The following is a 12,316-nucleotide window of genomic DNA, read 5'->3' as shown; positions in this document are numbered from 1 at the left end:
TCACTTCCGTACATTACTACTGGGAAAACCATAGCTTTAACTATACGGACTTTTGTCGGCAAGGTGATGTCTTTGCTTTTTAAGATGCTGTCTAGGTTTGTCATTGCTTTTCTCCCAAGAAGCAGGCGTCTTCTGATTTCGTGACTGCTGTCACCATCTGCAGTGATCATGGAACCCAAGAAAGTGAAATCTCTCACTGCCTCCATTTCTTCCCCTTCTATTTGCCAGGAGGTGATGGGACCAGTGGCCATGATCTTAGTTTTTTTGATGTTGAGCTTCAGACCATATTTTGCGCTCTCTTCTTTCACCCTCATTAAAAGGTTCTTCAATTCTTCCTCACTTTCTGCCATCAAGGTAGTATCATCAGCATATCTGAGGTTGTTGATATTTTTTCCGGCAATCTTAATTCCAGTTGGGGATTCATCCAGTCCAGCCTTTCGCATGATGTATTCTGCATATAAGTTAAATAAGCAGGGAGACAATATACAGCCTTGTCGTACTCCTTTCCCAATTTTGAACCAATCAGTTGTTCCATATCCAGTTCTAACTGTAGCTTCTTGTCCCACATAGAGATTTCTCAGGAGGCAAATGAGGTGATCCGGCACTCCCATTTCTTTAAGAACTTGCCATAGTTTGCTGTGGTCGACACAGTCAAATGCTTTTGCATAATCAATGAAGCAGAAGTAGATGTTTTTCTGGAACTCTCTGGCTTTCTCCATAATCCAGTGCATGTTTGCAATTTGGTCTCTGGTTCCTCTGCCTCTTCGAAATCCAGCTTGCACTTCTGGGAGTTCTCGGTCCACATACTGCTTAAGCCTGCCTTGTAGAATTTTAAGCATAACCTTGCTAGCGTGTGAAATGAGTGCAATTGTGCGGTAGTTGGAGCATTCTTTGGCACTGCCCTTCTTTGGGATTGGGATGTAGACTGATCTTCTCCAATCCTCTGGCCACTGCTGAGTTTTCCAAACTTGCTGGCATATTGAGTGCAGCACCTTAACAGCATCCTCTTTTAAAATTTTAAATAGTTCAGCTGGAATATCATCACTTCCACTGGCCTTGTTGTTAGCAAGGCTTTCTAAGGCCCATTTGACTTCACTCTCCAGGATGTCTGGCTCAAGGTCAGCAACCACATTTCCTGGGGTGTATGAGACCTCCATATCTTTCTGGTATAATTCCTCTGTGTATTCTTGCCACCTCTTCTTGATGTCTTCTGCTTCTGTTAGGTCCTTTCCACTTTTGTCCTTAATTGTGGTAATCTTTGTACGAAATGTTCCTTTCATATCTCCAATTTTCTTGAATAAATCTCTGGTTTTTCCCATTCTGTTATTTTCCTCTATTTCTTTGCATTGCTCGTTTAGAAAGGCCCTCTTGTCTCTCCTTGCTATTCTTTGGAAATCTGCATTCAATTTCCTGTATCTTTCACGATCTCCTTCGCATTTTGCTTGTCTTCTCTCCCCCGCTATTTGTAAGGCCTCATTGGTCAGCCACTTTGCTTTCTTGCATTTCTTTTTCATTGGGATGGTTTTCGTTGCTGTCTCCTGTATAATGTTACGAGCCTCCATCCACAGTTCTTCAGGTACTCTATCCACCAAATCTAAATCCTTGAACCTGTTCTTCACTTCAACTGTGTATTCATAAGGAATTTGATTTAGATTGAATCTTACTAGCCCAGTGGTTTTTCCTACTTTCTTCAGTTTAAGCTGGAATTTTGCTATAAGAAGCTGATGATCTGAGCCACAGTCAGCTCCAGGTCTTGTTTTTGCTGAGTGTATAGAGCTTCTCCATCTTTGGCTGCAGAGAATATAATCAATCTGATTTCGATGTTGCCCATCTGGTGATGTCCATGTGTAGAGTCGTCTCTTGTGTTGTTGGAAAAGAGTGTTTGTGATGACCAGCTTGTTCTCTTGACAGAACTCTATTAGCCTTTGCCCTGCTTCATTTTGATCTCAAAGGCCAAACTTGCCAGTTGTTCCTTTTATCTCTTGACTTCCTACTTTAGCATTCCAATCCCCTATAATGAGAAGAACATCCTTCTTTGGTGTCATTTCTATAAGGTGTTGTAAGTCTTCATAGAATTGATCAATTTCGGTTTCTTCAGCACTGGTAGTTGGTGCATAAACTTGGATTACTGTGATGTTAAAAGGACTGCCTTGGATTCGTATCGAGATCATTCTATCATTTTTGAAGTTGCATCCCAGTACAGCTTTCGCCACTCTTTTGTTGACTATGAGGGCCACTCCATTTCTTTTACGGGATTCCTGCCCACAGTAGTAGATATGATAGTCATCCGAACTGAATTCGCCCAATCCTGTCCATTTTAGTTCACTGATGCCTAATGTAACTGAAAAAGTTACATTATTGTAAAAAGAATCCCTTTATTTTCTTTTTTATGTCTTTATGTGTTGTATTTTTCTTTTTTCCTTCTTTCAAAAATGAATAAAAATTATTAAAAAACAACAACAACTGAATAGCCTGGACTATGTATCGTATTTTCCGGCATATAAGACGACTGGGCATGTCAGACGACCCCCAACTTTTCCAGTTAAAATATAGAGTTTGAGATATACTCGACTGCAGATTCTCCACCCGGCGTATAAGACGACCCCTGACTTTTGAGATTTTCCTGGATTAAAAAGTAGTCTTATACGCCAGAATATACAGTACTTGGTCTTGAGTAGCGTGTGCCAAAATGGAGGTTGAGGATCTTTAAAAGATCCCTGTTGATTAGTTTACTGGTAGGGTAGGGACAATGCTTAGTGGAGAAGCAGCCGCTTTTGTTCTCACCAGCACAAAGTGTGGCCAAATATGCTCAGCTTGGCAGTTGGCAAATAGATTGGGGGCAGGATTAGATGTTTCTGGAGCTCTTCTACTCAGACGATGGGGGCAGGTTTGTCTCCTAAAAATGAGGACAACCAGTTACACCAAGCTTTGCTTTCTCTGTCCTGCTAGTCAAAGGCTCATGCTGTGCGCAGCCACCTGGAGAGTGAGACTGAGCAACACGATTTAATGCCTTGAATAGTAAGAGAGCTTGCTGTATTTGAGGCCTATTCTTTTGAGTCATCCTGGGACTTACCTAATAACATGTGTTTCTCTGTAGTGGCTGCGTGGACTTCCTTCCAGTCGGCAAAGTTTTAATGTCATATTTGGTGAATGTCCATATTGTAACAAGGTAAGGAAAGCAACGTAGTTGCCGGATAATTGGAACTGTTTCTGTATGAGTTTAAGTTAGGGTTTCAAAATACAATTGAAATTAGCTGGTCTTCTTTTAGGAGACTTTGCTGCAAAGTTACTGTCGTACGCATACTTAAATCTCTCAGATACCGGTGTCTCTTGACACTGAGCAGGGGGAAACAATTCCACTGTTTGAGTTAAAAATTAGGGGAGGTGGAATTATTGTTTGTAATAAATACCTTGGAAAATACTGTAAGCAAAATTCAAGTACTTTATTGATTTTTAATTTTGTAACAACTCACCTTGCTTTGAAAAACCATTCCAGCCAATAACACTGAAAATGTCTATGAAGAAAGTCTGAAGTGGAATTTCAGAAGCCTGTAAACTATGTATATATGTGCGGTCTTAAGAATGCTAACACATTAGACATGATATCAAAGAAAATACACAGAAAGCAGTATTAAGAAGAAGAGGACGATGATGATTATAGTGTATTGGTACAATTCTTCACGAAGTCCAGACTCTTCAAGAATTCCAGACGCCAAAGTGCTGCATATAGAGGAGCTGGTTGAAGTCTGAAAGTGTTCTGGTTGAAAGGCTTCAGAATATTTAACACCATTTCCTATGGAGTTTTCCTCAATTTGCCAGAAGGTGTTGCAGATGGGTTGTAGTTCTCTACTTTTCTGAGAAGTAAGAAGAAAACAAATCTATCCATATCTTCAACGGAGATCTGCCTAAGAACAAATATTTAAGCTCTGGTACTTTCATAAATATATATATGACATTTTTGAACAATAATAATAATAAACTCATAGTACAAAGATAATTGACTAACAGCTTTTCGATGTCCATTATCTCAGTTACTCTTTTCACAGAGAGTAAATTGGGATGCAGGAGCTGAAGCCTGACCCAGCAGATTCCTAGCCCATTACAAAAAGCTATACCATTGTCCTACAAAGTAATCATCCTTGTTTAGATCTCTTGAATTTGTTTAGCCAGCTTCTGTAATAAAGCTGTATGCTGAGCATCAAGATACCTTACAGGAATGGACTGACAGTCCAGTTTTGGGCTATGACTTGTCTCTCAGCCAACAACAGAAATGATAGCCAAAATACAGAACTTACAGATAAGGGAATGCCATCATAAATTTTTTACAAGGCAATTTTTTACACCTATTCAGTCAATCTTGCTACATTCAGCACTCCCACTATATCAGTATATAAGTCCCTATGGTTTTACGTTTCCTCCAGCTTTCTCAGTGTTACATACCAACTTCTAGTTGAAACGAGTCAGGGTTATGAAACTTACAGGACAATTAGCAGCACTCCTCTGGATAATTCAGTGATTGAGCTGGGAAAGAAGGGCTCTGGTGGTCCTTGAGGTATCTTGGACCCAAGTTGCTCAGGGCTTCATATATTAATAGAACCGTGAACCTGGCTCAGTAGCCTATGGGCATCACAGATGCTTCAAGCTGCCTGCTGAACTGAGCACTCACCTTGACTAACTTCCTCCTGTAAACATCGGTTGTGGCTCCAGCTGGCTTTCCTCCAGTCTCAGCTGGCTAGGAAGAAGAAACAGAACTAGCCAGTAGTAAAAGCCTTTAGCGTAAGGGTGAAGTTTTTTTTTTGGGGGGGGGGAGGATGCAACCAGAAGCTGGCTTTAAAGTAACACATTTCTTGCCTCGGGGTGAACATAGTTCATAGGATGATCTATTAAGGTGACACAGGTGTATATGCAAGTTCGGGGCAAATGCGTTTGAAGTAACAGAATTGTAGAGTTGCAAGGGTCCCTGAGGGTCATCTTATTTCTGTCCACTTTAAGTGGACAGCAAAAGGGCTCAGGGGCAGGGGCTGCCCACAGAACCAGTGCCGCCACCCCTGGGCTTACAAAGCTTTCATGTGTGGTGGCAGCTTTTCAGCCTCCCCCCCCCCCTCGTGCATAGCTGCGTATGCGTGGGCCAGGTCACATAGTAAATGCTTTTAGAGTTAACCCAGGTACGTGTAGAATACTTGCACTGGTATGGGCTTTAATGGGCAATAGCAAGTCAGCCCCAGTTAGCAGGGGAGAAAACAATCATTAACCTTTCTAAATTTCAGAAGACCTAGCAGTTAGAACATGAGAAGCTGTACTACACTAAGAAGAAGAAGAGTTTGGATTTGATATCCCGCTTTTTACTACCCGAAGGAGTCTCAAAGCGGCTAACATTCTCCTTTCCCTTCCTCCCCCACAACAAACACTCTGTGAGGTGAGTGGGGCTGAGAGACTTCAGAGAAGTGTGACTAGCCCAAGGTCACTCAGCAGCTGCATGTGGAGGAGTGGAGACGCGAACCCGGTTCCCCAGATTACGAGTCTGCCACTCCTAACCACTACACCAAACTGGCACTAACTGGTCATATTGGTTTAAATGAGTGTGAAAAGGGGAACATGTTAAGTTCTGAATGGCCTGTACCATTTCAAAGTTGTGGAGCTTCACAGCATCCACCAAAATCCTGCCCCCTACCCATCCACAGCTTACGGGCAACGTACACTGCAGGAAAAGTAACCATTGTTTGGCCATTTCTCACCTACGCTTAATATTTTTCAAGGTGTGCAGGGAGTGGGGGGGGGGTGTACAGCTAGAAAAGCAGTAGTTTTCCGCAAGCCAGGGGCAATTTAATGCAGCAATTTTATTTATTTTAAGAACTCACCGCTTCATTCTGAAGCTGCTTGCTCAGCCCAGCCAGCATCTGCTCGTCTTGTCCTTGGCTGCTTTTCATTCCCACAGCGGCTCTTTTACGATAGGAGAGGTCCTTGCTTTCGAACTCCTTTCCCTTCTCTTCTTTAACTTGCCTTGGCACTGGCTTTGGCAAATCAACCTGTTAAATGTACAAGTTGAGTGACTCGTGCAGCTGCTACTCTTGCTTTACAGAATCTGTTCCATTGACTGCGGCTTGTGTGTGAAATGAATGGCTTCTGCGCAACTTCTAGCAAAAGCATCGCTAATCCGCCAACCCAAGGAACAGCCAACATTTACCGCGAGTTGGAACTGCACAGGGCAGTCGTTTCGTTGAGCTCTTGAGCAGAGTGCTTGCACTTGTGCTATCCTAAGGGGCAACGCTATTTATTGTAAAAATTTGTTCCAAGGATTCTTAAAGAACTCTTAGATGAATGTTATTAACCTTTACTGGATGCAAAACCAATAAGTCTCTGTCAATTAAGCTTGCATTAACTATATCTAAGTAAGTTGTTTTTATTGTGGTGATTCTAATTAATGTCAGTGCCTGGAATGAGAAAATAATCACTACTTATTCCATTAGTGAGGTGATCTGACCCGCCCTAAATGGGGCGACAAATTTCTCATCTTCCCCATAATGCTGATATACTTGCTCTCGGAGCACCCTGAAAGGTCACGCAGTCCCCCTGCCCACCCAGGAAACTGCATTTACATTAAAAATGTTGGTTCACTGATAATATTGTTTGTCAAATTTCTAGGTTGCCCTCCCTGGGATTATTTTATTTTTAACTTGCAGCAACGACATGTAGCAGGGTGAACTGAGCAATATGTTGAGTGAGCTGCACTCTTCAAGCAACAATTGGAAGTGTGGATTTCCCATATCCATTCCCTTACAGGAGGAGAGGGCAAAAGGCAGACTGGGATCTACTGGTTGATGGCTGGGTGATTTGTAATAAATGGGCAAAGGCTTCCAAATTGCAATAGCAACAAAAAGGCTTACCCCCCCCCCCCCAAAAAAAAATTAGGATAGAATCTGCATTAGTTGATATAAATTTATTCTTATATATTCAGGTTAAGGCAACACACATCTTACAGCAGAGCTAGGGAATCTGTGGTGAATGTTGAACTCCTAACTGCTATCAACCTCACCAACCATGGTAAATAATCTGGGCTGATGGGAGTTGTACTCCAACAACATATGGAGGCGCACAGCTTCCCTGTACCTGGCTTATAAAGTGAACTGACCCATCCTATGATAGTGGCCGTAATTTGTTTTAAATTCTTGTCAAAACAAAATCGAAAATTCTTTCTAGTAGCACCTTAGAGACCAACTGAGTTTGTTCCTGGTATGAGCTTTCGTGTGCATGCACACTTCTTCAGATTTTGTTTTGACTATGGCAGACCAACACGGCTACCCACCTGTAACTTAAATTCTTGTATTATACCTTGGAGCTTAGGGTGAAGGGTAGATAATAAAGGGGGGATGCATCTGAACCTGTAGAGTATAGCCACAGTGACTAATAACCATTGTTAGGCCTTCCCTAAGTTAATTTGTCCAATCCCCTTTTTATGGAGTCGTAGAGTTGTAAGGGACCCTGAGGGTCATCTAGTCCAACCCTCTGCAAGGCAGGAATTTCAACTAAAGCATCCATGAAAGATGGCCATCCAGCCAAGAAACCTCCAAGGAAGGGGAGTCCACAAGTCCCGAGGGAGTCTGTTCCACTGTCAAACAGCTCTTACTATCAGAAAGTTCTTCCTGATATTTAGTCAGAATCTCCTTTCTTGTAACTTGAAGCCACTGGTTTGAGTCATACCCTCCGAAGCAGAAGAAAACCAGCTTGTTCCCTCTTCCATGTGGTAGCCCTTGAGATATTTGAAGATGGCTATCATATCTCCTCTCAGTGTGCTCTTTTCCCAGGCCCTTGACCATCTTGGTTGCTCTCTTCCGCACACGTTCCAGCTTTAAAAACACCTGTGCCTGCATCCATCAGTACAACTTCTGGCATCAAGACAAAGAGCCTGCTTCACAACAGACATTTCAATATCTAAAAAGCCAAAGTGACTAGGTGCCTTTTGCCACTGTAATCACATCCTTCAGTCTTTGCCTGCTCCACTCTGGGAATACAGAGCAGCCCTTGCGCCACTTCTTCCTAATGCACAGGCGCCGATGGCAACAAGAAGGTATTGTAAAGGTAAACGACCCCATGGCGGTTAAGTCCAGCCAAAGGTGACTAAGGGGTGTAGCGCTCTTCTTGCTTTTCAGGCCAAGGAAGCCAGCGTTTGTCCACAGACAGTTTTCTGGGTCAAGTGACCAACATGACTAAACCACTACTGGCACACGGAGGACCGTGACGAGTGCCAGAGCGCATGGAAGAAGAAGAGTTTGGATTTGATATCCCGCTTTATCACTACTCTAAAGAATCTCAAAGCAGCTAACATTCTCCTTTCCCTTCCTCCCCCACAACAAACACTCTGTGAGGTGAGTGGGGCTGAGAGACTTCAAAGAAGTGTGACTAGCCCAAGGTCACCAAGCAGCTGCATGTGGAGGAGCGGAGACGCGAACCCGGTTCACCAGATTACGAGTCTACCACTCTTAACCACTACACCACACTTCCTGCCGCAGCGGTACCTATTTATCTACTTGCACTGGTGTGCTTTTGAATTGCTAGGGTTGGCAGAAGCTGGGACAGAGCAATGGGAGCTCACTCCATTGCACAGATTCGAACTGCTGACCTGATCAGCAAGCCCAAGAGGCTCAGTGGTTTAGACCACAGCGCCACCCGCTTCCCCTAATGTATTATATCTCTACTTGAGATCAGGTATGTGGTCTCCCATTTATCCAGAGATGTGTTGGGATTTCTGGCTTTGTAGGTTGGAGTTTTGAACAATTACCAGGTAAATACTTCCTGTACAGGCTAATTTGGAGCCATTTTTAATCTGATCATGTGGCAACATATGCAAGATTATTCACTCTCCTTCTCCCCCCAAATCCAAACTGATTATCACCTTCATTGTATTCTGCATGGCTACTCCATTTTCACCTACACAATCGTTAACTGAATGGGGGGTGAAGTACAATGCTTTTCAAACTCAAAAGCAGTTGAAGCTTTTCACAGAAAATGGACTTTCCTGCCTTTATTCCCTATTTGCCGATGGTTCACAACACGCTATATTTTAGAATACCCTCGAGTCAGAAACAGCTCTCAAATCTGAGATGATGCAAGGTATGCATTTCATGCTAATGAAAGAGGATATTTGAAATCTCCATGAAAAACTCAGAGGATGATGGGGACGAGGTTCAAGTCATCTGCAAACAGCACAGTTCTCTCCCTGACCTTGTTATTGGCCATTAAAATACTTCTGCCTGTGTCTGAGAAACAGAAGCTGTGATAATTGACACTCCTCGCTCGTGGACTTTAAATGGGGTTATGCACTTGCAAATAGCAAATACTATTGCAGATCTCTCTTTTCTTGCAATCAAAGTTCAGCAACATCTTGTTTGACATCAATATCCAAGGTAAGTTTTAAGCTAAATACAAAACGTAATAGATTTCTGCGCTTTTGGAGGAAACGGAAGGGGGGGGAGGAGGAAAAAGGAACTGCTTTGTCCAGCGGCCTAGTAGAGTTTCAGCGGATACTCTCCATAACCCAGCCTGTACAAAAACTTAATCTTTCCAGAACCCTGGAATTGGGATAATTGGGATGAATAGTCCTTTTCCCAAACATTCTTCTATGACCCCCTACTTGTTTTCTTGCACAGGAGCTGGTCACAGAGCAGGTGTGAGGGGTCCTGGCCACTGGATAGCTCAGTTGGTTAGAGCCAGGTGCTGATAACGTCAAGGTTGCAGGTTCGATCCCCGGATGTTCCTGCATTGCCGGAGGTTGGACTAGACTAGATGATCCTCAAGATTCCTTCCAACTCTACAATTCTATGAATCACCTGATTGGGCAGAAAGCCTGTCCAGGGGAAATGAGAAACTGTTGCCCTTCTGGCACTCTGCCCTTCTTGTCTAAACAAAATGGCTATGTTACACTTGCAGTCCCTAGCCCCAAAATGTCTGGTCACAGTGTCCTGTTGGCATGTGCTATGACAGGGGCGGACCTTTGTACGAGTCCAAAACTGGATGCTTCCCAGCCCTTGTTCTGCCTCCCAAAGCCAGATAAGGGACATCCTGGTTTCTGACAGAGGTCTAAAGCCCTCCCATCTCCTTCCCAAAGCTGGACAAGTGCTAACTAGGCTTTGGGGATGAGGCAGGAGGACTCTAGGACCCTGTCAGAGCTTTCATGCCTCCTTCCTGAGGCCCAGTGATTATTAGGATTTGGGACGGAGACAAGAAGGCTCCCCCTTGGCCTCTGCACCCTGTGCAGGGGAACCAGTTGTTGTTCAGTTGTGTCCAACTCTTTGTGACCCCATGGACCAGAGCACACCAGGCACCCCTATCCTCCACTGCCTCCCGCAGTTTCGCCAAACTCATGGCAGTCGCTTCGAGAACACTGTCCAACCATCTCATCCTCTGTCGTCCCCTTCTCCTTGTGCCCTCCATCTTTCCCAACATCAGGGTCTTTTCCAGGGAGTCTTCTCTTCTCATGAGGTGGCCAAAGTACTGGAGCCTCAACTTCAGGATTGGTCCTTCCAGTGAGCACTCAGGGCTGATTTCTTTAAGGATGGATAGGTTTGATCTTCTTGCAGTCCATGGGACTCTCAAGAGTCTCCTCCAGCACCATAATTCAAAAGCATCAATTCTTTGACGATCAGCCTTCTTTATGGTCTTCTTTCTCCATGGAGTTTTCTTGGCAGGAATACTGGAGTGGCTTGCCAGTTCCTTCTCCAGGTGGATCACATTTAGTCTAAACTCTGCTATGACCTGTCCATCTTGGGTGGCCCTGCATGGCATAGCTCATAGCTTCCCTGATTCAAGCCCCTTCACCACGACAAGGCAGTGATCCATGAAGGAGCCAGTCATGATGCCCTAAATCCGCAACTTTATGATAAACAATAAATACACATCAGCAAGCCAAATCTGCTTGTGCTGGACCAACAAACTGACTTTTCCTAAGGAAATGGAACACAAGATCCATATCACAGAACTAGTTCATTGAGGCAAGGCGGTGGGTTAATCTTGTTTCTCTCGGGTAGCATCTCTCAATGTTGCCCAGCAAGTTGCTTTTGAAGTGAACGGAAGTTTAAGAACATAAGCGTCGGCTGGGTTGGGCCAGTGGTTTCCACCTTGTCTAGCATCCTGGCTGCTCAAGTGCTTACGGGAACTCCAAGCAGGATCTGAACACAAAGAGATCTGTCCCCCTCCTGCATCTTCCAGCAGCTGGAATTCAAAAGCGTTCTGCCTCCAACAGTGGAATTGTTAATGTGACATTTGGGAAAGGAGGGTCCAGTGTTTGAAGAAGAAAAAACACTTCTGGATCGCAACCACTGGCTAGGCTAGGACCCCTAAATACCACCACAAATACCACCAGCATCATAGTTCCAAGTCCAGGTTCGTTGTGCATCAATAAATCAAACAGCAACCACACAGCAAAGCCGTTTTGAAATGAAGGGAAATATCCAAAGTTTGCAAAATGGCTTGGTAAGGGGGAGTGGTCCACAGTTGGGGGGAAAGTCAAAATCCCAGGGCAGGGACACCAGTGCAAATTCCTAGGGCTACTGAGAGCACTTTGAATTACAGCTGTTGCTGCTGTTTTTATAAAGTTCTAAATGATTGTCTAAAGCAGAAGAAGTCACTTTCCCCTTCAATCTGGCAGCAAAAATATATACAGCCCAATTTAACGCAGGTAGTTCTGCCTGTAATAGGCAGTAGTAACTAGTTCTTAAATCTGCACATTTAAGAATGGGCGAGGGGAAATCAAATTGGCCGAACATCAGAAGTTTAGAGAGCAGATGCCTTTTGTGAAAAGGGGGGGGGGGGAGAAACTTACATATTTCAATTAACTTTAGAAAACTACAAATTGCAGAAACAGACACTGCTCAAATTAGCATAGATTAAATGGTGACCACAACAGCAAGCAAACTACTGTCAAAGAAATGGCTTTTTGCTTTGTTGTAAAAGTGATAAAAAAAAAATACCAAAGTCTATAAAACTCTGGGGGGGGAAAAAGAATCTTGGTAATTACCAAGATCAAAATCCAGTAGCTTTTTATTAAAGATGAACTTTTGTTCTGCTTTTCTACACAATGTAAATAGTGCTGACAATTGGGTTTGCAAAGGCATTCGCTACAATAAAATGTAATTGTATCATGAGAGAAAGGTGACAATCGGGAGATCATGAAAAAATTACATATTCTCACTGGTAGTTAATTAGCCATGCAAAAGCCCCTCAAACAGAGATTCTCTTCTATTAGGAATGATTACTATGCAGACCTACAGATGTCAATACTGGAGTCATTCAAATACTTCTTTCGCTACTAATTGAAGGTTGT

At 43.4% G+C, this 12,316-nt stretch overlaps 2 protein-coding genes across 5 annotated transcripts in view; one reads left to right on the top strand and one right to left on the bottom strand.

Moving 5' to 3' along the window:
• The window catches only part of FANCL (FA complementation group L), a 47,016-nt gene extending 43,381 nt beyond the window's left edge, over window positions 1-3,635 (top strand). For all 3 annotated transcript variants that reach the window (XM_033145129.1, XM_033145127.1, XM_033145128.1), the window contains 2 exons: window positions 3,098-3,169; window positions 3,497-3,635. In XM_033145129.1, coding sequence (XP_033001020.1) covers window positions 3,098-3,169; window positions 3,497-3,532 — 108 coding nt within the window. In that variant the 3' untranslated portion in view covers window positions 3,533-3,635. The remainder of the gene's footprint in view (window positions 1-3,097; window positions 3,170-3,496) is intronic.
• VRK2 (VRK serine/threonine kinase 2) overlaps window positions 3,423-12,316 on the bottom strand; it is a 70,906-nt gene continuing 62,012 nt past the window's right edge. The window contains exons 12-14 of one of the 2 annotated variants that reach the window (XM_033145124.1): window positions 5,859-6,026; window positions 4,667-4,732; window positions 3,423-3,854 (exon numbers count right to left, since the gene is read on the bottom strand). In XM_033145124.1, coding sequence (XP_033001015.1) covers window positions 3,606-3,854; window positions 4,667-4,732; window positions 5,859-6,026 — 483 coding nt within the window. In that variant the 3' untranslated portion in view covers window positions 3,423-3,605. The remainder of the gene's footprint in view (window positions 3,855-4,666; window positions 4,733-5,858; window positions 6,027-12,316) is intronic. The other variant, XM_033145126.1, reaches the window with a different exon arrangement.

This window comes from Lacerta agilis, chromosome 3, assembly GCF_009819535.1.
Source record: "Lacerta agilis isolate rLacAgi1 chromosome 3, rLacAgi1.pri, whole genome shotgun sequence".
In the NCBI taxonomy this organism is placed as follows: Eukaryota; Metazoa; Chordata; class Lepidosauria; order Squamata; family Lacertidae; genus Lacerta; species Lacerta agilis.
The sequence above is the reverse complement of the archived record's forward strand: the minus strand, read 5'-3'. Positions and strand labels throughout refer to the sequence as shown.